Consider the following 26,897-nt stretch of genomic DNA (forward strand, 5'->3'; position numbering starts at 1 on the left):
ATTCCTCACTAATCCTCATCTCTCCGTCAAGGCCTGCCAACGGGTGATCGTCTTTCCTTCGCTCAATACATTCCAAGCTTCATTGCCTCCATCATATACCTTCCTCCTACAGATACCCATTAACTTTTGGTGTAGAAACCGGACTGTGGCACCCCTCATGTCTCTAGTATAACTGATGATTAAACAATATTTAAAGTTTGGAAATCTGAACCCATCACCGACCGGTAAGGATTCTGTTTCTCTGTAGGCACTAGGATCTGTCTAGTACAGCTTCTGACTGGAGACGCGAGACTAAATATGTCTTGTCTGAGTTATACCTCAGTCTGTCTTTCAGTCTTGTCTCTAAGTCTGTCATTATAGCTTTCTCTCTCTCTCTCTCTCTCTCTCTCTCTCTCTCTCTCTCTCTCTCTCTCTCTCTCTCTCTCTCTCTCTCTCTCTCTTCTCTCTCTCTCTTCTCCTTTCTCTCCGTCTCTCTCTCTCTCTCTCCTCTCTCTCTTCCTGCTAGTCTGCCAGGGTAACAATTCTCATCTCTCATCTCCTCTCTCCTGTCTATCTCTACTATCTCTCTCTCCTCTCGCTCTCTCTCCTCTCGTTCCTACATTCTCTCTCTCCTCCTTCCTCTCCTCTGCTGATTATACCTCTCTCCCCTCTCTCCCCCCTCCTACTCTCTCCCCCTCCTCCTCTCTCCCTCCAGATCCCTACAGGTCCTCTGATCTTTAACTCTCTGCAGCAGCAGCAGCAGCTCTCCCAGTTCTCTCCTCAACAGAGCCAGTCTGCTACGTCTAGCCCACAGCAGCAAGTAGACACGGTATGATACACAGACCTTCCGCCTCAGAGCCCAGTCTGCCTCAGAGCCCAGTCCGCCTCAGAGCCCAGTCCGCCTCAGAGCCCAGTCCGCCTCAGAGCCCAGTCCGCCTCAGAGCCCAGTCCGCCTCAGAGCCCAGTCCGCCTCAGAGCCCAGTCCGCCTCAGAGCCCAGTCTGCCTCAGAGGCAGCAGCTACTCTTCCTAAGGTTTATTATGGATCCCCATTAGGTCCTGCCAAGGCAGCAGCTACTCTTCCTGGGGTTTATTATGGATCCCCATTAGTTCCTGCCAAGACAGCAGCTACTCTTCCTGGGGTTTATTATGGATCCCCGTTAGTTCCTGCCAAGGCAGCAGCTACTCTTCCTGGGGTTTATTATGGATCCCCATTAGTTCCTGCCAAGACAGCAGCTACTCTTCCTGGGGTCCAGCAAAATTAAGGCAACTTTCAAAACATTACAATACAGTCACAGATTTCACAACACACTGTGTTCCCTACTCCACCACTACCACATATATACAGTACTAAATCCGTGTGTGTGTGTGTGTGTGTGTGTGTGTGCACCTATGTGTGTGTCTCTTCACAGTCCCCACTGTTCCATAAGGTGTATTTTTATCTGGTTTTTTTAAATGTAATTTTTCTGCTGGGATCAGTTACTTGCTGTGGAATAGAGTTCCATGTAGTCAGGCTCTCTGCGCTGATGACCTCTGATCTGGTTTTAGGGTGAACAGGGGTCAGACCAGGGTCCTCATCATCCTGCCGTCGTCAACCTGACTGGAGTAGGAGGCTTCATGTCCCCACAGACAGCAGGTAAGACTCACACTCACACACAGACACAGACACTCTCTCTCACACACACACACACACACACACACACACACACACACACACACACACACACACACACACACACACACACACACACACTCTCTCACACACTCTCTCACTCACACACACACACACACTCTCTCTCTCTCTCTCACACACACACACACACTCTCTCTCTCTCTCTCTCTCTCTCTCTCTCTCTCTCTCTCTCTCTCACTCACTCACTCACTCACTCACTCACTCACTCACTCACTCACTCACTCACTCACTCACTCACTCACTCACTCACTCACTCACTCACTCACTCACTCACTCACTCACTCACTCACTCACTCACTCACTCACTCACTCACTCACTCACTCTCACACACACACAGAAACACACTCACTCTCTCTCTCTGTCTCTCGTTACTAACACCACCAGACACCACGTCACTAACACCACCATGCCACTAACACCACCAGACACCATGTCACTAACACCACCAGACACCACGTCACTGACACCACGTCACTAACACCACCAGACACCACGTCACTAACACCACCAGACACCACGTCACTAACACCACCAGACACCACGTCACTAACACCACCAGACACCACGTTACTAACACCAGACACCACGTCACTAACACCACCAGACACCACGTCACTAATACCACCAGACACCACGTCACTAACACCACCAGACACCACGTCACTAACACCACCAGACACCACGTCACGTTGCTAAACAACCAACCCATCAGTTTTGTTGCTAAACAACCAACCCTTCAGTTTTGTTGCTAAACAACCAACCCCTCCCCATATGGTAGTAATTCAGAATGTCATGTTCATGTTACGTTGCCTTGAAATGTTAAAGCTGTAATATGTCACATTTTGGGGCGACCTGATCAAGTTCACATAGAAATATGAGTTATAGATCTGTCCTTCTCATTGAACGCAGGTCTAAGAAGCAGTAGATATGTTCGTTTTGGGTTATTTCTATGCTTCCCGTGTTTATGTTGAGTTTTTCACAACTGAAATTAGGCAAACCTTTAAATTACAGGATGGCAGGAAATTACAGTAACCTGCTTTGGCCAGCTGGTTGGTTCCTTGTCATGTTAAATGACAGTAACCTGCTTTGGCCAGCTGGTTTCTGCCTTGTCATGTTAAATAACAGTAATTTATTTCCTCTCTCTCTCTCTCCCTCAGTTGCAATTCTTGCACCACCAAATGCAGCAGCAGCAAATGGCTATGGGGGGGGCGGGCCCTCAGGAGGCATCGCCACGGCTACATACCGCCAGCCAACCAAGAAGTAAGAGCAAGAGGAGCACGCCACAGCCCCTCCCCAAACCATGATGACCTCCCCCCCAGCCAACCAAGAGGAGCACGCCACAGCCCCTCCCCAAATCATGACCCCCCCCCAGCCAACCAATAGGAGCACGCCACAGCCCCTCCCCAAATCATGACCCCCCCCCAACACGTCTCTATAGAGTACTCCTACCCCACCCAGATACGTCTCTATAGTGTACTCCTACCCCACCCAGATACGTCTCTATAGTGTACTCCTACCCCACCCAGATACGTCTCTATAGTGTACTCCTACCCCACCCAGATACGTCTCTATAGTGTACTCCTACCCCACCCAGATACGTCTCTATAGTGTACTCCTACCCCACCCAGATACGTCTCTATAGTGTACTCCTACCCCACCCCACCCAGATACGTCTCTATAGTGTACTCCTACCCCACCCAGATACGTCTCTATAGTGTACTCCTACCCCACCCAGATACGTCTCTATAGTGTACTCCTACCCCACCCAGATACGTCTCTATAGTGTACTCCTACCCCACCCAGATACGTCTCTATAGTGTACTCCTACCCCACCCCACCCAGATACGTCTCTATAGTGTACTCCTACCCCACCCCACCCAGATACGTCTCTATAGTGTACTCCTACCCCACCCAGATACGTCTCTATAGTGTACTCCTACCCCACCCCACCCAGATACGTCTCTATAGTGTACTCCTACCCCACCCAGATACGTCTCTATAGTGTACTCCTACCCCACCCCACCCAGATACGTCTCTATAGTGTACTCCTACCCCACCCAGATACGTCTCTATAGTGTACTCCTACCCCACCCAGATACGTCTCTATAGTGTACTCCTACCCCACCCAGATACGTCTCTATAGTGTACTCCTACCCCACCCAGATACGTCTCTATAGTGTACTCCTACCCCACCCCACCCAGATACGTCTCTCTAGTGTACTCCTACCCCACCCAGATACGTCTCTATAGTGTACTCCTACCCCACCCCACCCAGATACGTCTCTATAGTGTACTCCTACCCCACCCAGATACGTCTCTATAGTGTACTCCTACCCTACCCCACCCAGATACGTCTCTATAGTGTACTCCTACCCCACCCCACCCAGATACGTCTCTCTAGTGTACTCCTACCCCACCCAGATACGTCTCTATAGTGTACTCCTACCCCACCCCACCCAGATACGTCTCTATAGTGTACTCCTACCCCACCCAGATCCGTCTCTCTAGTGTACTCCTACCCCACCCCACCCAGATACGTCTCTATAGTGTACTCCTACCCCACCCAGATCCGTCTCTCTAGTGTACTCCTACCCCACCCCACCCAGATACGTCTCTATAGTGTACTCCTACCCCACCCCACCCAGATACGTCTCTATAGTGTACTCCTACCCCACCCAGATACGTCTCTATAGTGTACTCCTACCCCACCCAGATACGTCTCTATAGTGTACTCCTACCCCACCCCACCCAGATACGTCTCTATAGTGTACTCCTACCCCACCCCACCCAGATACGTCTCTATAGTGTACTCCTACCCCACCCAGATACGTCTCTCTAGTGTACTCCTACCCCACCCAGATACGTCTCTCTAGTGTACTCCTACCCCACCCAGATACGTCTCTCTAGTGTACTCCTACCCCCGTCTCATTTAGGAGACTTTAGGCAAAAAAAAAAAACTTTTTCTTTGTCCGTTTTGTTGCTGTGAGATGATGTAACAATGACTGTTTGGTTGGCGTGCCAACCACGTCCTGACAACCTATGATGAAAACGGAGACGGTTCTTCCTACCAGCCTGCTGTCCTGTTTCATCCTCATATGGCGACTCAGACAGAGCTCCTGGATGGACACGGGGACGGCAGAGACTCCTGGTTCTGGGTGTGTCTGAAATGCCACCCTATCCCTTTACTTTTTGACAAGGGCACTATGTAAGGGGGGCGGGCATCTAATAAGATGATGCTATCGCAAGAAGACTCGTTTTCCCAGCATGCAATGCTGAGTGCAATTTTTATATGGCACATTTTATATTAAGGCACTTCCTTGTAGGGGTGGAAGGGGGCGGGATTAAGAAGAGTATATTCCTATGAGAAATCATGTGACATTTCTGGGACACTGAGGCAGAAATTAAATGGTATTTTTTTCCGCAGTTTTATTGTGATAAAGAAGAAACTATATATTTGACATGAAAATACAACTTTTAAAGAAAATAAAAAAAGTGTGTTTATTTGGGTGTCTTGACGCTCTGTAGGATTTTTTTCGATGAGTTTGCAGATCTCTCGGTGTCTCGTCGTGGCCCGGCTGATACAGTCCTGAAGCTTCTCTCCCGATAATGATGTACCACCTGGAAAAGACGAGAGTTTAGCATAGACACAACAGTTGACCTATAACCTTGAGTTATTTTAAGAGGGGGCCATAAAGAAGTATATACCTGGGATAGGATATAGTAATCCTTCTAACCCCCCCCCCAAAAAAAAAGATATAGATGTACTATTGTAAAGTGGTTGTTCCACTGGATATCATAAGGTGAATGCACCAATTTGTAAGTCGCTCTGGATAAGAGCGTCTGCTAAATGACGTAAATGTATATTTGGTGGTAGGGTTTAAGGGTTGTTTTGGGACTGGGGAAGAGGCTAACTAGTGGATTCTTAGGGATTGACTTGGAAAGAAAGGTGGATTTGGTTTTGGGCAGTGAAGGCTAGGAAGGGGTTAACCAGAAGTAGATTTGGGAAGAGGCTTTGGGGTTGGTTCCAGACTGGTTTCAGGGTTGATTGGGGCCTAGGGAAGGGGTTGGTTTCAGGGTTGATTTGAGGCCTAGGGAAGTGGTTGGTTTCAGGGTTGATTTGGGCCTAGGGAAGGGGTTGGTTTCAGGGTTGATTTGGGGCCTAGGGAAGGGGTTGGTTTCAGGGTTGATTTGAGGCCTAGGGAAGGGGTTGGTTTCAGACTGGTTTCAGGGTTGATTGGGGCCTAGGGAAGGGATTGGTTTCAGGGTTGATTTGGGCCTAGGGAAGGGGTTGGTTTCAGGGTTGATTTGGGCCTAGCGAAGGGGTTGGTTTCAGGGTTGATTTGGGGCCTAGGGAAGGGGTTGGTTTCAGGGTTGATTGGGGCCTAGGGAAGGGGTTGGTTTCAGGGTTGATTTGGGGCCTAGGGAAGGGGTTGGTTTCAGACTGGTTTCAGGGTTGATTGGGGCCTAGGGAAGGGATTGGTTTCAGGGTTGATTTGGGCCTAGGGAAGGGGTTGGTTTCAGGGTTGATTTGGGGCCTAGGGAAGGGGTTGGTTCCAGACTGGTTTCAGGGTTGGTTTGGGGCCTAGGGAAGGGGTTGGTTCCAGACTGGTTTCAGGGTTGATTGGGGCCTAGGGAAGGGGTTGGTTTCAGGGTTGATTGGGGCCTAGGGAAGGGTTTGGTTTCAGGGTTGATTTGGGGCCTAGGGAAGGGGTTGGTTCCAGACTGGTTTCAGGGTTGATTGGGGCCTAGGGAAGGGGTTGGTTTCAGGGTTGATTGGGGCCTAGGGAAGTGGTTGGTTTCAGGGTTGATTTGGGCCTAGCGAAGGGGTTGGTTTCAGGGTTGATTTGGGGCCTAGGGAAGTGGTTGGTTTCAGGGTTGATTTGGGGCCTAGGGAAGTGGTTGGTTTCAGGGTTGGTTTGGGGCCTAGGGAAGGGGTTGGTTTCAGGGTTGATTTGGGGCCTAGGGAAGTGGTTGGTTTCAGGGTTGGTTTGGGGCCTAGGGAAGGGGTTGGTTCCAGACTGGTTCCAGGGTTGATTGGGGCCTAGGGAAGGGGTTGGTTTCAGGGTTGGTTTGGGCCTAGGGAAGGGGTTGGTTTGGGCCTAGGGAAGGGGTTGGTTTCAGGGTTGATTTGGGGCCTAGGGAAGTGGTTGGTTTCAGGGTTGGTTTGGGGCCTAGGGAAGGGGTTGGTTCCAGACTGGTTCCAGGGTTGATTGGGGCCTAGGGAAGGGGTTGGTTTCAGGGTTGGTTTGGGCCTAGGGAAGGGGTTGGTTTGGGCCTAGGGAAGGGGTTATAGCAGGGATCATCAACTAGATTCAGCCGTGGGACAATTTTATTTTCTTGAGCGGATGACCATTGGGCCTGAACATAATTACAAATCATTTGTAGACTACAAACTGTTTCATATTATTTGATAAACAATCGTTTCACGTACACCGTGTGTGTACAAAACATTAGGAACACCTTCAAATTCAGTTTCTATTGGCTTCTTCTTCGTCCGTAGTGTATTACCGTTGAAAACACGAAACAGCCATTAGACCTGGTAAAGACCTGGTTATAGACCATTAGACCTGGAAGGAGGGGTAGAGAGAGAGAGTGTGTGTGGGGGGGGAAAGGTTGAATGAGGAAGGACCCCTTTGTTTGTGAGGGTAGTAAGAACCTTTATTCATCACTGTGGATCATGTCTGCTTTAGTTTTGATCCTATTTGTTCTACTCACTTATATTCAATGTAGTGGTTCTGAATTCACCCAGTTTCCTTCCATCAGACCTGCAGTTCTCTTTCTGCAGACAACAATAACCCCCTTGAAGTCCATCTCATAGCACTATCACGTTCAGGACATCCCTATTCTAGCAGTCAATGTAACTTGTGTCAACATTACACCGGCAGGTGGAAAGTAGAATACTTGCAGAGAAGATTCAACCCAGCCGTTACGCTGGTTTTACACTGAGCTACACCTCAGCCATTTTGGAATGGCTGTGTCCACCCATCAGTTCCTTTGTTGTTCAACGTAACCTGCCATTTCAAAACGGCTGCTGTGGTTTACTGCTAGCTAGCATGAGGACAAAAGGAACGTTTTTCCCCAGAGAAAACTAACAGTATTTCAATCTTCTAGAGGTAGCAGTGTAGATAATAAAGATATACAATTTGGAGTACAATAGTTCAATACAAGTTTAATACAACTAACTACCAATGTGATATATATATATGCATTGGTAGCTACAGTACTCACCAGAAAACGGCTGTGGTATTCCACGGGCTTAGCAGTTCTGATGAAAATTATTAAAGTAGTTTGATTAAAATCAGTTTTAATTCTAGTTAACAATGTCCACTATCAAATTAGATTAGATTACAAGTAGCTGGGTCAGTTGTTAGAGAGTGAATCTGTATCGGATACTAGAAAGCATAAACATTATTACCCCAATAAAGTTAGTCTGCGTGTCAAACAAACCAGTCTTCATTGGCATAGCGGTTAGAATAATTTATCATATCGAAAACTTCTGACAGTTCATGTAGATTGTTAATAGTATAGATTAGTTTTATGGATTACATTTATTTTTTTTAAATGCACTTTTACTTGAATCCAGCCGCCATGATGTTCAGAACGGAAGCCTTTGGACATGTTTCATCATATCGGTAAGTGCCCGTGATACCAAATCACATTTTGCACCTTGAAATCGTTTGTTTTAAAAAGAAGATGTTAAGTCCAAGTAAACCGTAAAGAATACGTTTTCGCACACATTTCACAGTCCAAGCCAGCAGAGTGGACTACCTGCGCCCCCTACACTCTAACCACTAGGCTACCTGCCCCCTCTACACTTTAACCACTAGACTACCTGCCCCCCTCTACACTCTAACCACTAGGCTACCTGCCTCCCCTACACTCTAACCACTAGGCTACCTGCCCCCTCTACACTTTAACCACTAGACTACCTGCCCCCCTCTACACTCTAACCACTAGACTACCTGCCCCTCTACACTCTACAATTAGACAGGACGGTGAGGAGAGGAGAGGGTGTTGTAATTAGACGGGACAGTGAGGAGAGGGTGTTTTAATTAGACAGGACAGTGAGGAGAGGGTGTTGTAATTAGACAGGACAGTGAGGAGAGGAGAGGGTGTTGTAATTAGACAGGACGGTGAGGAGAGGGTGTTGTAATTAGACAGGACGGTGAGGAGAGGGTGTTGTAATTAGACGGGACAGTGAGGAGAGGGTGTTGTAATTAGACAGGACGGTGAGGAGAGGGTGTTGTAATTAGACGGGACGGTGAGGAGAGGAGAGGGTGTTGTAATTAGACGGGACAGTGAGGAGAGGAGAGGGTGTTGTAATTAGACGGGACAGTGAGGAGAGGGTGTTGTAATTAGACGGGACAGTGAGGAGAGGGTGTTGTAATTAGACAGGACAGTGAGGAGAGGAGAGGGTGTTGTAATTAGACAGGACAGTGAGGAGAGGGTGTTTTAATTAGACGGGACGGTGAGGAGAGGGTGTTGTAATTAGACAGGACAGTGAGGAGAGGGTGTTTTAATTAGACAGGACAGTGAGGAGAGGAGAGGGTGTTGTAATTAGACGGGACAGTGAGGAGAGGGTGTTGTAATTAGACAGGACAGGACAGTGAGGAGAGGGTGTTGTAATTAGACGGGACAGGACAGTGAGGAGAGGGTGTTGTAATTAGACGGGACAGTGAGGAGAGGAGAGGGTGTTGTAATTAGACGGGACAGTGAGGAGAGGAGAGGGTGTTGTAATTAGACGGGACAGTGAGGAGAGGGTGTTGTAATTAGACGGGACAGTGAGGAGAGGGTGTTGTAATTAGACAGGACGGTGAGGAGAGGGTGTTGTAATTAGACGGGACAGTGAGGAGAGGGTTTTGTAATTAGACGGGACGGTGAGGAGAGGGTGTTGTAATTAGACGGGACAGTGAGGTGAGGGTGTTGTAATTAGACAGGACAGGACAGTGAGGAGAGGGTGTTTTAATTAGACAGGACAGGGAGGAGAGGGTGTTGTAATTAGACGGGACAGTGAGGAGAGGAGAGGGTGTTGTAATTAGACGGGACAGTGAGGAGAGGAGAGGGTGTTGTAATTAGACGGGACAGTGAGGAGAGGGTGTTGTAATTAGACGGGACAGTGAGGAGAGGGTGTTGTAATTAGACAGGACGGTGAGGAGAGGGTGTTGTAATTAGACGGGACAGTGAGGAGAGGGTTTTGTAATTAGACGGGACGGTGAGGAGAGGGTGTTGTAATTAGACGGGACAGTGAGGTGAGGGTGTTGTAATTAGACAGGACAGGACAGTGAGGAGAGGGTGTTTTAATTAGACAGGACAGGGAGGAGAGGGTGTTGTAATTAGACGGGACAGTGAGGAGAGGAGAGGGTGTTGTAATTAGACGGGACAGTGAGGAGAGGAGAGGGTGTTGTAATTAGACGGGACAGTGAGGAGAGGGTGTTATAATTAGACGGGACAGTGAGGAGAGGGTGTTGTAATTAGACAGGACAGTGAGGAGAGGAGAGGGTGTTGTAATTAGACAGGACAGTGAGGAGAGGGTGTTTTAATTAGACGGGACGGTGAGGAGAGGGTGTTGTAATTAGACAGGACAGTGAGGAGAGGGTGTTTTAATTAGACAGGACAGTGAGGAGAGGAGAGGGTGTTGTAATTAGACGGGACAGTGAGGAGAGGGTGTTGTAATTAGACAGGACAGGACAGTGAGGAGAGGGTGTTGTAATTAGACGGGACAGTGAGGAGAGGGTGTTGTAATTAGACGGGACAGGACAGTGAGGAGAGGGTGTTGTAATTAGACGGGACAGTGAGGAGAGGAGAGGGTGTTGTAATTAGACGGGACAGTGAGGAGAGGAGAGGGTGTTGTAATTAGACGGGACAGTGAGGAGAGGGTGTTGTAATTAGACGGGACAGTGAGGAGAGGGTGTTGTAATTAGACAGGACAGTGAGGAGAGGAGAGGGTGTTGTAATTAGACAGGACAGTGAGGAGAGGGTGTTGTAATTAGACGGGACAGTGAGGTGAGGGTGTTGTAATTAGACAGGACAGGACAGTGAGGAGAGGGTGTTTTAATTAGACAGGACAGGGAGGAGAGGGTGTTGTAATTAGACGGGACAGTGAGGAGAGGAGAGGGTGTTGTAATTAGACGGGACAGTGAGGAGAGGAGAGGGTGTTGTAATTAGACGGGACAGTGAGGAGAGGGTGTTATAATTAGACGGGACAGTGAGGAGAGGGTGTTGTAATTAGACAGGACAGTGAGGAGAGGGTGTTTTAATTAGACGGGACGGTGAGGAGAGGGTGTTGTAATTAGACAGGACAGTGAGGAGAGGGTGTTTTAATTAGACAGGACAGTGAGGAGAGGAGAGGGTGTTGTAATTAGACGGGACAGTGAGGAGAGGGTGTTGTAATTAGACAGGACAGGACAGTGAGGAGAGGGTGTTGTAATTAGACGGGACAGGACAGTGAGGAGAGGGTGTTGTAATTAGACGGGACAGTGAGGAGAGGAGAGGGTGTTGTAATTAGACGGGACAGTGAGGAGAGGAGAGGGTGTTGTAATTAGACGGGACAGTGAGGAGAGGGTGTTGTAATTAGACGGGACAGTGAGGAGAGGGTGTTGTAATTAGACAGGACAGTGAGGAGAGGGTGTTGTAATTAGACAGGACAGTGAGGAGAGGGTGTTTTAATTAGACGGGACGGTAAGGAGAGGGTGTTGTAATTAGACGGGACAGTGAGGAGAAGGTGTTTTAATTAGACAGGACAGTGAGGAGAGGAGAGGGTGTTGTAATTAGACGGGACAGTGAGGAGAGGGTGTTGTAATTAGACAGGACAGGACAGTGAGGAGAGGGTGTTGTAATTAGACGGGACAGTGAGGAGAGGGTGTTGTAATTAGACGGGACAGGACAGTGAGGAGAGGGTGTTGTAATTAGACGGGACAGTGAGGAGAGGGTGTTGTAATTAGACGGGACAGGACGGTGAGTAGAGGGTGTGCTCACACTGACCTGTTCCGTTAGACAACAACACCTTGGCCACGACAGAACACCTTTCAACCAATCCAATAAACCATCAACACAGTCTATTGAAAACACACTTGTCGTACATTATTACGTTGTGCTTGGAGAAGAGCCTGCGAAATACTTTCATGCCAATATCAAGTTTATTGGCATGAACGTTATTAAGTGTTGCTGAAAGAATACCGCCATTGGCAACAGCAGAACAGAACAGTGTCTTTTGTCTCTGGGTTCTCTGGGTTTCAGAGGGAAGCGGATGTTGGTGGAGCGACTACGTTTGCGGACGTTGAGAAGGTGGAGGCCGGCCTTCACGATGTAAACACTAAACCAGGGTGTCTGCTTTGCTTCATCTTCTTCCCATTTTTTCTTTGTGTATTTAGAATATTGAATTATTAAAAAAGAAAAATCCCTAGTGGTTCCACTTCCTCTCATAGCGTCTTCTAACTCTGTCATTTCCTGTCCTGTTTGTAGCTCCGTAATGACCGTAGTAGTAAGTGTATATCACGTACGTTTTAACGGTGTTCTCTCCACTCTCCTCAACTGACAATACTCTACCGAGGACCTGAGACCTTTTGATAGTTTGACATTTTTTTAATTTCACCCAAAAAAAAATTCATGAAGCTTTCTTTAACTGTTACCTTCCTGTCTCTCTGATGAGGATACCTGCCTCATCAGAGAGGCGTTTCAGGAGAACGTGGCCGTCTCTTGTGGGTCCAGAGCACACCTGGAGGAAGAAGCCGTCACGTCGGTGTGTGTGTGTCTTGTCTGACTTTTTTTTAATGATTTATCCTCTATGAGTCTTGTGAGTAGTATATTGATAGTTAAAAACGGCCATGTTTTGTTTTATCTCCATGGCAGCTGTCTATGTTCCGTACATTCCTGATGTATGGGTTCCATTTCCTGGTTTTGGTGCGGGGAATCAAGGACACGCAGTGTGGCTTCAAGCTCTTCACCCGCGATGCCGCGCTCAAGACCTTCTGCTCTCTACACGTGGAGCGTTGGTAAGGTCTCCCCTAACCCTGACAATACCAAAATGTACTGTTGTCTCTCTCTCTGTCTTCTGGAAAGGAAAAACCTAACCATTCACCTTTTATATAAAGTTAACCTGGTATAACACATGACAATTACATTGTAGCAGTAATTCTATTCTACTTCCTGCATCATATAATTGTCACTACAGGGGAACACTGGTAAGGTCTCTCTCTGAAGGAGAGCGCTTTACTTCCTGATATTTGCATGGTGTGAATGACGGTTATTACATAGTAATTAGATGGCTCTATTTGAACACAACAATGTAAGGGGACAGAGATCTTCAAGACCTTCTCCTCTACATATATATATATATATATATATATTATGTAACACTTAGACACACATTTTCTTCAAATAATTTCAACTTGGATCTGAACAGTGCCCTGGTGTATGGTCTCTCTCTGAACAGAGAAGGGATCATTACTGAACTCTAGTTTACTAGTCTAGTTTACTAGTCTAGTACTCTAGTTTACTAGTCTAGTTTACTAGTCTAGTACTCTAGTTTACTAGTCTAGTACTCTAGTTTACTAGTCTAGTACTCTAGTTTACTAGTCTAGTTTACTAGTCTAGTACAATAGTTTACTAGTCTAGTTTACTAGTCTAGTACTCTAGTTTACTAGTCTAGTTTACTAGTCTAGTTTACTAGTCTAGTACTCTAGTTTACTAGTCTAGTTTACTAGTCTAGTACTATAGTTTACTAGTCTAGTTTACTAGTCTAGTACTATAGTTTACTAGTCTAGTTTACTAGTCTAGTACTCTAGTTTACTAGTCTAGTTTACTAGTCTAGTACTCTAGTTTACTAGTCTAGTTTACTAGTCTAGTACTCTAGTTTACTAGTCTAGTTTACTAGTCTAGTACTCTAGTTTACTAGTCTAGTACTCTAGTTTACTAGTCTAGTTTACTAGTCTAGTACTCTAGTTTACTAGTCTAGTACTCTAGTTTACTAGTCTAGTTTACTAGTCTAGTACTCTAGTTTACTAGTCTAGTACTCTAGTTTACTAGTCTAGTTTACTAGTCTAGTACTCTAGTTTACTAGTCTAGTTTACTAGTCTAGTACTCTAGTTTACTAGTCTAGTACTCTAGTTTACTAGTCTAGTTTACTAGTCTAGTACTCTAGTTTACTAGTCTAGTACTCTAGTTTACTAGTCTAGTTTACTAGTCTAGTACTCTAGTTTACTAGTCTAGTACTCTAGTTTACGAGTCTAGTTTACTAGTCTAGTACTCTAGTTTACTTGTCTAGTTTACTAGTCTAGTACTCTAGTTTACTAGTCTAGTTTACTAGTCTAGTACTCTAGTTTACTAGTCTAGTTTACTAGTCTAGTACTCTAGTTTACTAGTCTAGTACTCTAGTTTACTGGTCTAGTACTCTACTCTAGTACTCTAGTCTAGTACTCTAGTTTACTACTCTAGTTTACCAGTCTAGTACTCTAGTTTACTACTCTAGTTTACTAGTCTAGTACTCTAGTTTACTACTCTAGTTTACTAGTCTAGTACTCTAGTTTACTACTCTAGTTTACTAGTCTAGTACTCTAGTTTACTACTCTAGTTTACTAGTCTAGTACTCTAGTTTACTAGTCTAGTTTACTAGTCTAGTACTCTAGTTTACTAGTCTAGTACTCTAGTTTACTACTCTAGTTTACTAGTCTAGTACTCTAGTTTACTAGTCTAGTTTACTAGTCTAGTACTCTAGTTTACTAGTCTAGTACTCTAGTTTACTAGTCTAGTGCTCTAGTTTACTAGTCTAGTTTACTAGTCTAGTACTCTAGTTTACTAGTCTAGTTTACTAGTCTAGTTTACTAGTCTAGTACTCTAGTTTACTAGTCTAGTACTCTAGTTTACTAGTCTAGTTTACTAGTCTAGTACACTAGTTTACTAGTCTAGTACTCTAGTTTACTAGTCTAGTTTACTAGTCTAGTACTCTAGTTTACTAGTCTAGTTTACTAGTCTAGTACTCTAGTTTACTAGTCTAGTTTACTAGTCTAGTACTCTAGTTTACTAGTCTAGTACTCTAGTTTACTGGTCTAGTACTCTACTCTAGTACTCTAGTCTAGTACTCTAGTTTACTAGTCTAGTTTACTAGTCTAGTACTCTAGTTTACTAGTCTAGTTTACTAGTCTAGTACTCTAGTTTACTACTCTAGTTTACTAGTCTAGTACTCTAGTTTACTAGTCTAGTACTCTAGTTTACTAGTCTAGTACTCTAGTTTACTAGTCTAGTGCTCTAGTTTACTAGTCTAGTTTACTAGTCTAGTACTCTAGTTTACTAGTCTAGTTTACTAGTCTAGTTTACTAGTCTAGTACTCTAGTTTACTAGTCTAGTACTCTAGTTTACTAGTCTAGTTTACTAGTCTAGTACTCTAGTTTACTAGTCTAGTACTCTAGTTTACTGGTCTAGTACTCTGCTCTAGTACTCTAGTTTACTAGTCTAGTACTCTAGTTTACTAGTCTAGTACTCTACTCTAGTACTCTAGTTTACTAGTCTAGTTTACTACTCTAGTACTCTAGTTTACTGGTCTAGTTTACCAGTCTAGTACTCTAGTTTACTACTCTAGTTTACTAGTCTAGTACTCTAGTTTACTACTCTAGTTTACTAGTCTAGTACTCTAGTTTACTACTCTAGTTTACTAGTCTAGTACTCTAGTTTACTAGTCTAGTACTCTAGTTTACTACTCTAGTTTACTAGTCTAGTACTCTAGTTTACTAGTCTAGTACTCTAGTTTACTGGTCTAGTTTACCAGTCTAGTACTCTAGTTTACTACTCTAGTTTACTAGTCTAGTACTCTAGTTTACTAGTCTAGTTTACTAGTCTAGTACTCTAGTTTACTACTCTAGTTTACTAGTCTAGTACTCTAGTTTACTAGTCTAGTACTCTAGTTTACTAGTCTAGTTTACTAGTCTAGTACTCTAGTTTACTAGTCTAGTACTCTAGTTTACTGGTCTAGTACTCTACTCTAGTACTCTAGTTTACTAGTCTAGTTTACTAGTCTAGTACTCTAGTTTACTAGTCTAGTACTCTAGTTTACTGGTCTAGTACTCTACTCTAGTACTCTAGTTTACTAGTCTAGTACTCTAGTTTACTAGTCTAGTACACTAGTTTACTAGTCTAGTACTCTAGTTTACTAGTCTAGTTTACTAGTCTAGTACTCTAGTTTACTAGTCTAGTACTCTAGTTTACTAGTCTAGTTTACTAGTCTAGTACTCTAGTTTACTACTCTAGTTTACTAGTCTAGTGCTCTAGTTTACTAGTCTAGTTTACTAGTCTAGTACTCTAGTTTACTAGTCTAGTACTCTAGTTTACTAGTCTAGTTTACTAGTTTACTAGTCTAGTTTACTAGTCTAGTTTACTAGTCTAGTACTCTAGTTTACTAGTCTAGTACTCTAGTTTACTAGTCTAGTACTCTAGTTTACTAGTTTACTAGTCTAGTACTCTAGTTTACTACTCTAGTTTACTAGTCTAGTACTCTAGTTTACTAGTCTAGTACTCTAGTTTACTAGTCTAGTACTCTAGTTTACTAGTCTAGTGCTCTAGTTTACTAGTCTAGTTTACTAGTCTAGTACTCTAGTTTACTAGTCTAGTTTACTAGTCTAGTACTCTAGTTTACTAGTCTAGTACTCTAGTTTACTAGTCTAGTTTACTAGTCTAGTACTCTAGTTTACTAGTCTAGTACTCTAGTTTACTGGTCTAGTACTCTGCTCTAGTACTCTAGTTTACTAGTCTAGTACTCTAGTTTACTAGTCTAGTACTCTACTCTAGTACTCTAGTTTACTAGTCTAGTTTACTACTCTAGTACTCTAGTTTACTGGTCTAGTTTACCAGTCTAGTACTCTAGTTTACTACTCTAGTTTACTAGTCTAGTACTCTAGTTTACTACTCTAGTTTACTAGTCTAGTACTCTAGTTTACTACTCTAGTTTACTAGTCTAGTACTCTAGTTTACTAGTCTAGTACTCTAGTTTACTACTCTAGTTTACTAGTCTAGTACTCTAGTTTACTAGTCTAGTACTCTAGTTTACTGGTCTAGTTTACCAGTCTAGTACTCTAGTTTACTACTCTAGTTTACTAGTCTAGTACTCTAGTTTACTACTCTAGTTTACTAGTCTAGTACTCTAGTTTACTACTCTAGTTTACTAGTCTAGTACTCTAGTTTACTAGTCTAGTACTCTAGTTTACTAGTCTAGTTTACTAGTCTAGTACTCTAGTTTACTAGTCTAGTACTCTAGTTTACTGGTCTAGTACTCTACTCTAGTACTCTAGTTTACTAGTCTAGTTTACTAGTCTAGTACTCTAGTTTACTAGTCTAGTTTACTAGTCTAGTACTCTAGTTTACTAGTCTAGTACTCTAGTTTACTGGTCTAGTACTCTAGTTTACTAGTCTAGTACACTAGTTTACTAGTCTAGTACTCTAGTTTACTAGTCTAGTTTACTAGTCTAGTACTCTAGTTTACTAGTCTAGTACTCTAGTTTACTAGTCTAGTTTACTAGTCTAGTACTCTAGTTTACTACTCTAGTTTACTAGTCTAGTGCTCTAGTTTACTAGTCTAGTTTACTAGTCTAGTACTCTAGTTTACTAGTCTAGTACTCTAGTTTACTAGTCTAGTTTACTAGTTTACTAGTCTAGTTTACTAGTCTAGTTTACTAGTCTAGTACTCTAGTTTACTAGTCTAGTACTCTAGTTTACTAGTCTAGTACTCTAGTTTACTAGTCTAGTACTCTAGTTCTAGTACTCTAGTTTACTAGTCTAGTACTCTAGTTTACTAGTCTAGTACTCTAGTTTACTAGTCTAGTTTACTAGTCTAGTGCTCTAGTTTACTAGTCTACTTTACTAGTCTAGTACTCTAGTTTACTAGTCTAGTACTCTAGTTTACTAGTCTAGTTTACTAGTCTAGTACTCTAGTTTACTAGTCTAGTTTACTAGTCTAGTACTCTAGTTTACTAGTCTAGTACTCCACCAGGTTTAGCAGTGCTGCACTTCCTCTGTTGTGAACATCCACTGGTTTTGAAAGCTTCTGCCTAGTTGTTTTTGTGAGAACATTGTACCTAGAACGTTGTACTGTTCCACAGGGCCTTTGACGTGCAGCTGCTCTACATCGCTCAGCACTTTAACATCCCCATAGCTGAGGAGGCTGTCAACTGGACTGAGGTGGAAGGTGAGGCTGTCAACTGGACTGAGATGGAAGGTGAGACTGTCAACTGGACTGAGATGGAAGGTGAGACTGTCAACTGGACTGAGATGGAAGGTGAGACTGTCAACTGGATTGAGATGGAAGGTGAGACTGTCAACTGGACTGAGATGGAAGGTGAGGCTGTCAACTGGACTGAGATGGAAGGTGAGACTGTCAACTGGATTGAGATGGAAGGTGAGACTGTCAACTGGACTGAGATGGAAGGTGAGGCTGTCAACTGGACCACATGTGCCTCCACGGCAACCAGGGTTCGTGCCTCGGCGCGGCCAACTATCTGTGACCTTCCTCTCTGCTAACCAGTCTCCCGACTCGTCTGTCATTAAAACATTAACATACGTAAGGAGATCAGAGTTCCCGGCCTCGATGAAGAGAGAGGTGTTTTAATGTCTCTGGCCAAGTTGTTTCCAGATGGGGACTACTGGTTAACTAATGTGTTAGTTGTTTCTACTGGTTAACTAATGTGTTAGTTGTTTCTACTGGTTAACTAATGTGTTTAGTTGTTTCTACTGGTTAACTAATGTGTTTAGTTGTTTCTACTGGTTAACTAATGTGTTTAGTTGTTTCTACTGGTTAACTGCAATGTGTTAGTTTTTTCTACTGGTTAACTAATGTGTTTAGTTGTTTCTACTGGTTAACTAATGTTAACCACTGAAAACATAAATCTATTCAGCTAAAATCTACCATGTAAAAACACGTTGGCATTGAGGCTTAATAAAGTGTGCTTTCTCTATATACCTAATGTTGCTAACTTGTTAGTTTAGACAAAATCAAGACGTCAATGTTTTTTGTATAAAAAAAATCTTAAATTACAGCTCACTTTGAGCAAATTTGACAGTTTGCGGTTAATTGTGATTTAATTGCAGAAAATCCTTTCTTTTTTTTAAACGTTTGAAAGCCCTATTTCCAATGTTTTATCGTGTGTTATAGGGTCTAAACTGGTGCCAGTGTGGAGCTGGCTACAGATGGCTAGAGACCTGGTGTTTATCCGCCTGCATTACATCACTGGTGCCTGGAGACTGGAGAGCCCGCGCAAGACCGACTAGCCAATTACAGCAGTCCACACACACACTGAGACAGCCTGCGATTGGACAGATGGGACTGATGCACTTCCTCTTTGGGCGGGATTACCGTAAACTCGCAATAGTCTAAAGTGGTTTCCTCTCCTTGTGTCCTCTCCTTGTGTCCTCTCCTTGTGTCCTCTCCTTGTGTCCTCTCCTTTTGTCCTCTCCTTCATCTGTACTGATCTGAAATAGCAGGTGAGGTGAAAGCATTAGACAGGATGCCTTCTGGGAGTCGGCTTTTATCTGTCCGGTTCTTTTTAATGTCTTGTGCAGATCGAGGAGAGGAGATATGGAGAGGAGATAAGGAGAGGAAGCTATTTTAGAGATGCATCCATGGACCTGTGGAATCAATGGGGAGGGCTACGTTATCTTTCAAACGTTGTCATTGGCCCGAAATAAATCTGTTAGATGATTGATTGACAGGTTCCAGTCTGCCCCGCCTATTGCCCAGGTTCAGAATCCTCGTTTCTTTTCCGTCGCCATGGTGTCCATGGTAACGCGCACATACCGTTAACCACACGGTTTTCAACACACGGTACGGTACCGTATGATCAATCCGTGTACCATGTTTTAAAAAATAAATAAAAATAATCCATATTTCCGTGTCAAACTTATTTTGGGCGGAGGGTGAAAAGGAATGTTGACAATGTATGTAGTGAATGAATACATGTTTGGGGTTTTATAATGTTGGTCAGGTGAAATGAAAGATGCCATGTTCATTGTGTTTGTTAGAGGGGTAAAGGGGGGTAAAGGGGGTTAAAGGGGGGTAAAGAGGGATTGTATGACTTGAACAAAAATAAATGAAAACGGCTCCGATGACACGTTGTTTTCATGTGTTCGTTATTATCGTCTCGTCGTAAAGTTAACTCCTTTAGGCCGAAATCAGTTCAGAAGTCAACGCTTAACAAATCACTAATTATATGGACTCACTCTGGTTTAACAAATCACTAATTATATGGATTCACTCTGGTTTAACAAATCACTAATTATATGGACTCACTCTGGTTTAACAAATCTCTTATTATATGGACTCACTCTGTGCTAAATAATAGTGGTTGACATGATTTTTAAAATGACTGTCCTTTCCTCTGTCCCCATACTGTCCTTTCCTCTCTCCCCCATACTGTACCTACAGTCCCTTCCTCTGTCCCCATACAGTCCCTTCCTCTGTCTCCCCATACTGTACATACAGTCCTTTCCTCTGTCCCCCATACAGTCCCTTCCTCTGTCCCCCATACAGTCCCTTCCTCTGTCTCCCCATACAGTCCCTTCCTCTCTCCCCCCATACAGTCCCTTCCTCTGTCCCCCATACAGTCCCTTCCTCTCTCCCCCATACTGTACATACAGTCCCTTCCTCTCTCCCCCATACTGTACATACAGTCCCTCTGTCCCCCATACAGTCCCTTCCTCTCTCCCCCATACTGTACATACAGTCCCTTCCTCTGTCCCCCATACAGTCCTTTCCTCTGTTCCCCCATACAGTCCAATGCCTTCAGAAAGCATTAACAATGCTTGACTTTTTCCACATGTTACAGCCTGAATTTAAAATGAATTAAATTGGAATGTTTAAAAAAAATATATGTTAATTTGTAGAAAATGAAAATAAGTATTCAAAACCTTTTATGGCAATCCTAAATAAGTTCAGGGGTAAAAAATGTTTTTATTAACAAGTCACATAAGTTGCATGGACTCATTATGTGCAATAATAGTGTTTAATGTGATTTTGTAATGACTACCTCATCTCTGTATCCAACACATACAATTATCTGTAAGGTCCCTCAGTTGAGCAGTGAATTTTAAAAAACAGGTTCACAAAAACCCAGGGAGGTTTTCCAATGCCCTACAAAGGGCTCCTCCTATTGGTAGATGGGTAAAAAAATTATAATAATACAAATTTAAAAAAGCAGACATGGAATATCCCTTTGAGCATGGTGAAGTTATTAATTACACTTTGGATGGTGTATCAATACACACAGTCACTACAAAGATACAGGCGTCCTTCCTAACTCAGTTGCCAGAGAGGAAGGAAACCACTCAGGGATTTCACCATGAGACCAATGGTGACTTTAAAACAGTTACAGAGTTTAATGACTGTGATTGGACAAAACTGAGGATGGATCAACAACATTGTAGTTACTACAATACTAACCTAAATGACGGAGTGAAAAGAAAGAAGCCCGTAGAGAATAAAAAATATTCCAAAACATGCTTCCTGTTTGCAATAAGGAACTAAAGTAATACTGCAAAAAATGTGGCAAAGCAATTAACTTTTTGTTCTGAATACAAAGTGTTATGTTTGGGGCAAATCCAATACAACACAATACTGAGTACCACTCTCCATATATCCAATCATAGTGGTGGCTGCATCATGTTATGGGTATGCTTGCAATCGTTAAGGACTGGGGAGTTTTTCAGGATAAAAAATAAACGGAATGTAGTTAAACACAGGCAAAATCTTAGCGGAAAACCTGGTTCAGTCTGCTTCCACCAGAGACTGGGAGATTAACCAGGATGACGCTGGGCCAATTGTGCGCTGCCCTATGGGACTCCCAATCACGGCCAGTTGTGATACAGCCTGGAATCGAACCAGGGTTCAAGAAGACAGTGAATCTTCCTGGGTGGCCGAGTTACAGTTTTGACTTAAATCTACTTGAAAATCTACACTGCTCAAAAAAATAAAGGGAACACTTAAACAACACATCCTAGATCTGAATGAAAGAAATAATCTTATTAAATACTTTTTTCTTTACACAGTTGAATGTGCTGACAACAAAATCACACAAAAATAATCAATGGAAATCCAATTTATCAACCCATGGATGTCTGGATTTGGAGTCACACTCAAAATTAAAGTGGAAAACCACACTAAAGGCTGATCCAACTTTGATGTAATGTCCTTAAAACAAGTAAAAATGAGGCTCAGTAGTGTGTGTGGCCTCCACGTGCCTGTATGACCTCCCTACAACGCCTGGGCATGCTCCTGATGAGGTGGCGGATGGTCTCCTGAGGGATCTCCTCCCAGACCTGGACTAAAGCATCCGCCAACTCCTGGACAGTCTGTGGTGCAACGTGGCGTTGGTGGATGGAGCGAGACATGATGTCCCAGATGTGCTCAATTGGATTCAGGTCTGGGGAACGGGCGGGCCAGTCCATAGCATCAATGCCTTCCTCTTGCAGAAACTGCTGACACACTCCAGCCACATGAGGTCTAGCATTGTCTTGCATTAGGAGGAACCCAGGGCCAACATCACCAGCATATGGTCTCACAAGGGGTCTGAGGATCTCATCTCGGTACCTAATGGCAGTCAGGCTACCTCTGGCGAGCACATGGAGGGCTGTGCGGCCCCCCAAAGAAATGCCACCTCACACCATGACTGACCCACCGCCAAACCGGTCATGCTGGAGGATGTTGCAGGCAGCAGAACATTCTCCACGGCGTCTCCAGACTCTGTCACGTCTGTCACGTGCTCAGTGTGAACCTGCTTTCATCTGTGAAGAGTACAGGGCGCCAGTGACGAATTTGCCAATCTTGGTGTTCTCTGGCAAATGCCAAACGTCCTGCACGGTGTTGGGCTGTAAGCACAACCCCCACCTGTGGACGTCGGGCCCTCATACCACCCTCATGGAGTCTGTTTCTGACCGTTTGAGCAGACACATGCACATTTGTGGCCTGCTGGAGGTCATTTTGCAGGGCTCTGGCAGTGCTCCTCCTGCTCCTCCTTGCTTAAAGGAGGAGGTAGCGGTCCTGCTGCTGGGTTGTTGCCCTCCTATGGCCTCCTCCACATCTCCTGATGTACTGGCCTGTCTCCCGGTAGCGCCTCCATGCTCTGGACACTACGCTGACAGACACAGCAAACCTTCTTGCCACAGCTCGCATTGATGTGCCATCCTGAATGAGCTGCACTACCTGAGCCACTTGTGTGGGTTGTAGACTCATGTTACCACTAGAGTGAAAGCACCGCCAGCATTCAAAAGTGACCAAAACATCAGCCAGGAAGCATAGGAACTGAGAAGTGGTCTGTGGTCACCACCTGCTGAACCACTCCTTTATTGGGGGTGTCTTGCTTATTGCCTATAATTTACACCTGTTGTCTATTCCATTTGCACAACAGCATGTGAAATTTATTGTCAATCAGTGTTGCTTCCTAAGTGGACAGTTTGATTTCACAGAAGTGTGATTGACTTGGAGTTGCATTGTGTTAAGTGTTCCCTTTATTTTTTTGAGCAGTGTATGTTGAGACCTGAAAATGCTTGTCTAGCAATGATCAACAACCAATTTGACAGAGCTTGAAGAATTTATTAAAGAATAATGGAAAAATTGCACAATATAGGTGTGGAAAGCTCTTAAGAGACTTACCCAGAAAGACTCACAGCTGTAATCGCTGCCAAAGGTTCTACAAGATGTTGACTCAAGGGTGTGAATACTTGTGTAAAGTAGATATTTCTGTCGTTCATTCTCAATAAATGTGGCAAACATTTCTAAAAACATGTTTTCACTTTGTCATTATGGGGTATTGTGGGTAGATGGGTGAGAGAAAAAAACATTTATTTAAATCTATTTTGAATTCAAGCTGTAACACAACATGTGGATGAAGTCGAGAGGAAAGAAAACTTCCTGGAGGCCCTGTACATATTGTCTGTGTCGTCAGATCTGTGGCTGAATAGTTTTTATGGAGGAGTTTTTAAACAACTGAAATGGAAGCCACAAACATTTTGTGAATATTCACTGGATTTTTCTTTGGAATATCAGAAAACCTATCCCACATCTGGCTCCACACGTCAAAGAGAAGCTTCTGGAAATACCGACATTTTGCAAACTAAAAGCCGTCCAAGAGGAACCGAAGCTGGCCCAGGTAAAACAAAATAAGATTTGCACTGTTGTTGGTATCAGACATGCCAAAACTGTCAGTCATTTAGAAGTGCCAAGGGACAGCCTTAATAACTGCAATAAAGAAATCAGAAGATAATAAATCTTCCCACTGTCTGTCAAATATCCTAACCTGCAATAACAGATCTCTGTTAAAGTGTTTGAGCTTCTACTCAGATCATCCAGGGCTTCTATTGGTGGAAACGGCACATGACATCATTCCAGATTAGTCCCTAAACACAGAGGGGGGATCAGGTGTTTGGAATGGACAGAAATAAGTATGAAAGGAGTATGAAAGGAGATGGGATGGCCATGTACTGTAGGTAGAGGACAGTCACCAGGTCAGGAGATGGGATGGCCATGTACTGTAGGTAGAGGACAGTCACCAGGTCAGGAGATGGGATGGCCATGTACTGTATGTAGAGGACAGTCACCAGGTCAGGAGATGGGATGGCCATGTACTGTAGGTAGAGGACAGTCACCAGGTCAGGAGATGGGATGGCCATGTACTGTAGGTAGAGGACAGTCACCAGGTCAGGAGATGGGATGGCCATGTACTGTATGTAGAGGACAGTCACCAGGTCAGGAGATGGGATGGCCATGTACTGTAGGTAGAGGACAGTCACCAGGTCAGGAGATGGGATGGCCATGTACTGTAGGTAGAGGACAGTCACCAGGTCAGGAGATGGGATGGCCATGTACTGTAGGTAGAGGACAGTCACCAGGTCAGGAGATGGGATGGCCATGTACTGTAGGTAGAGGACAGTCACCAGGTCAGGAGATGGGATGGCCATGTACTGTAGGTAGAGGACAGTCACCAGGTCAGGAGATGGGATGGCCATGTACTGTATGTAGAGGACAGTCACCAGGTCAGGAGATGGGATGGCCATGTACTGTATGTAGAGGACAGTCACCAGGTCAGGAGATGGGATGGCCATGTACTGTAGGTAGAGGACAGTCACCAGGTCAGGAGATGGGATGGCCATGTACTGTATGTAGAGGACAGTCACCAGGTCAGGAGATGGGATGGCCATGTACTGTATGTAGAGGACAGTCACCAGGTCAGGAGATGGGATGGCCATGTACTGTAGGTAGAGGACAGTCACCAGGTCAGGAGATGGGATGGCCATGTACTGTAGGTAGAGGACAGTCACCAGGTCAGGAGATGGGATGGCCATGTACTGTAGGTAGAGGACAGTCACCAGGTCAGGAGATGGGATGGCCATGTACTGTAGGTAGAGGACAGTCACCAGGTCAGGAGATGGGATGGCCATGTACTGTAGGTAGAGGACAGTCACCAGGTCAGGAGATGGGATGGCCATGTACTGTAGGTAGAGGACAGTCACCAGGTCAGGAGATGGGATGGCCATGTACTGTAGGTAGAGGACAGTCACCAGGTCAGGAGATGGGATGGCCATGTACTGTAGGTAGAGGACAGTCACCAGGTCAGGAGATGGGATGGCCATGTACTGTAGGTAGAGGACAGTCACCAGGTCAGGAGATGGGATGGCCGTGTACTGTAGGTAGAGGACAGTCACCAGGTCAGGAGATGGGATGGCCGTGTACTGTAGGTAGAGGACAGTCACCAGGTCAGGAGATGGGATGGCCGTGTACTGTAGGTAGAGGACAGTCACCAGGTCAGGAGATGGGATGGCCGTGTACTGTAGGTAGAGGACAGTCACCAGGTCAGGAGATGGGATGGCCGTGTACTGTAGGTAGAGGACAGTCACCAGGTCAGGAGATGGGATGGCCATGTACTGTAGGTAGAGGACAGTCACCAGGTCAGGAGATGGGATGGCCATGTACTGTAGGTAGAGGACAGTCACCAGGTCAGGAGATGGGATGGCCGTGTACTGTAGGTAGAGGACAGTCACCAGGTCAGGAGATGGGATGGCCATGTACTGTAGGTAGAGGACAGTCACCAGGTCAGGAGATGGGATGGCCGTGTACTGTAGGTAGAGGACAGTCACCAGGTCAGGAGATGGGATGGCCGTGTACTGTAGGTAGAGGACAGTCACCAGGTCAGGAGATGGGATGGCCATGTACTGTAGGTAGAGGACAGTCACCAGGTCAGGAGATGGGATGGCCATGTACTGTAGGTAGAGGACAGTCACCAGGTCAGGAGATGGGATGGCCATGTACTGTAGGTAGAGGACAGTCACCAGGTCAGGAGATGGGATGGCCATGTACTGTAGGTAGAGGACAGTCACCAGGTCAGGAGATGGGATGGCCATGTACTGTAGGTAGAGGACAGTCACCAGGTCAGGAGATGGGATGGCCATGTACTGTAGGTAGAGGACAGTCACCAGGTCAGGAGATGGGATGGCCATGTACTGTAGGTAGAGGACAGTCACCAGGTCAGGAGATGGGATGGCCATGTACTGTAGGTAGAGGACAGTCACCAGGTCAGGAGATGGGATGGCCATGTACTGTAGGTAGAGGACAGTCACCAGGTCAGGAGATGGGATGGCCATGTACTGTAGGTAGAGGACAGTCACCAGGTCAGGAGATGGGATGGCCATGTACTGTAGGTAGAGGACAGTCACCAGGTCAGGAGATGGGATGGCCATGTACTGTATGTAGAGGACAGTCACCAGGTCAGGAGATGGGATGGCCATGTACTGTAGGTAGAGGACAGTCACCAGGTCAGGAGATGGGATGGCCATGTACTGTAGGTAGAGGACAGTCACCAGGTCAGGAGATGGGATGGCCGTGTACTGTAGGTAGAGGACAGTCACCAGGTCAGGAGATGGGATGGCCGTGTACTGTAGGTAGAGGACAGTCACCAGGTCAGGAGATGGGATGGCCGTGTACTGTAGGTAGAGGACAGTCACCAGGTCAGGAGATGGGATGGCCGTGTACTGTAGGTAGAGGACAGTCACCAGGTCAGGAGATGGGATGGCCATGTACTGTAGGTAGAGGACAGTCACCAGGTCAGGAGATGGGATGGCCATGTACTGTAGGTAGAGGACAGTCACCAGGTCAGGAGATGGGATGGCCATGTACTGTAGGTAGAGGACAGTCACCAGGTCAGGAGATGGGATGGCCATGTACTGTAGGTAGAGGACAGTCACCAGGTCAGGAGATGGGATGG

The 26,897-nt window shown here is 45.0% G+C and overlaps 1 protein-coding gene and 1 long non-coding RNA gene across 2 annotated transcripts; both read left to right on the forward strand.

The window, feature by feature from the left end:
* Nucleotides 1-297: 297 nt before the first annotated feature.
* LOC115155047 (transcription factor SPT20 homolog) lies at nucleotides 298-5,172 on the forward strand. Its single transcript, XM_029701842.1, has 4 exons — nucleotides 298-304; nucleotides 663-808; nucleotides 1,526-1,613; nucleotides 2,829-5,172. Exons 1-4 carry the CDS (start codon nucleotides 298-300, stop codon nucleotides 2,933-2,935), a joined length of 348 nt encoding a protein of 115 aa, XP_029557702.1. The 3' UTR covers nucleotides 2,936-5,172.
* Nucleotides 5,173-7,808: 2,636 nt separating this feature from the next.
* LOC115153826 (uncharacterized) lies at nucleotides 7,809-12,273 on the forward strand. Its single transcript, XR_003867763.1, has 2 exons — nucleotides 7,809-8,303; nucleotides 11,908-12,273. It is a non-coding gene; the product is annotated as an uncharacterized LOC115153826 (long non-coding RNA).
* Nucleotides 12,274-26,897: the final 14,624 nt, after the last annotated feature.

Source organism: Salmo trutta, chromosome 19, assembly GCF_901001165.1.
Source record: "Salmo trutta chromosome 19, fSalTru1.1, whole genome shotgun sequence".
In the NCBI taxonomy this organism is placed as follows: domain Eukaryota; kingdom Metazoa; phylum Chordata; class Actinopteri; order Salmoniformes; family Salmonidae; genus Salmo; species Salmo trutta.

Bases quoted from the DNA above. Each gene is read 5' to 3' on its own strand.
- LOC115155047 (XM_029701842.1), top strand. The intron at 809-1,525 runs GTATGATACACA...ATCTGGTTTTAG, and splicing joins CACAGCAGCAAGTAGACACG to GGTGAACAGGGGTCAGACCA. The intron at 1,614-2,828 runs GTAAGACTCACA...TCTCTCCCTCAG, and splicing joins CATGTCCCCACAGACAGCAG to TTGCAATTCTTGCACCACCA.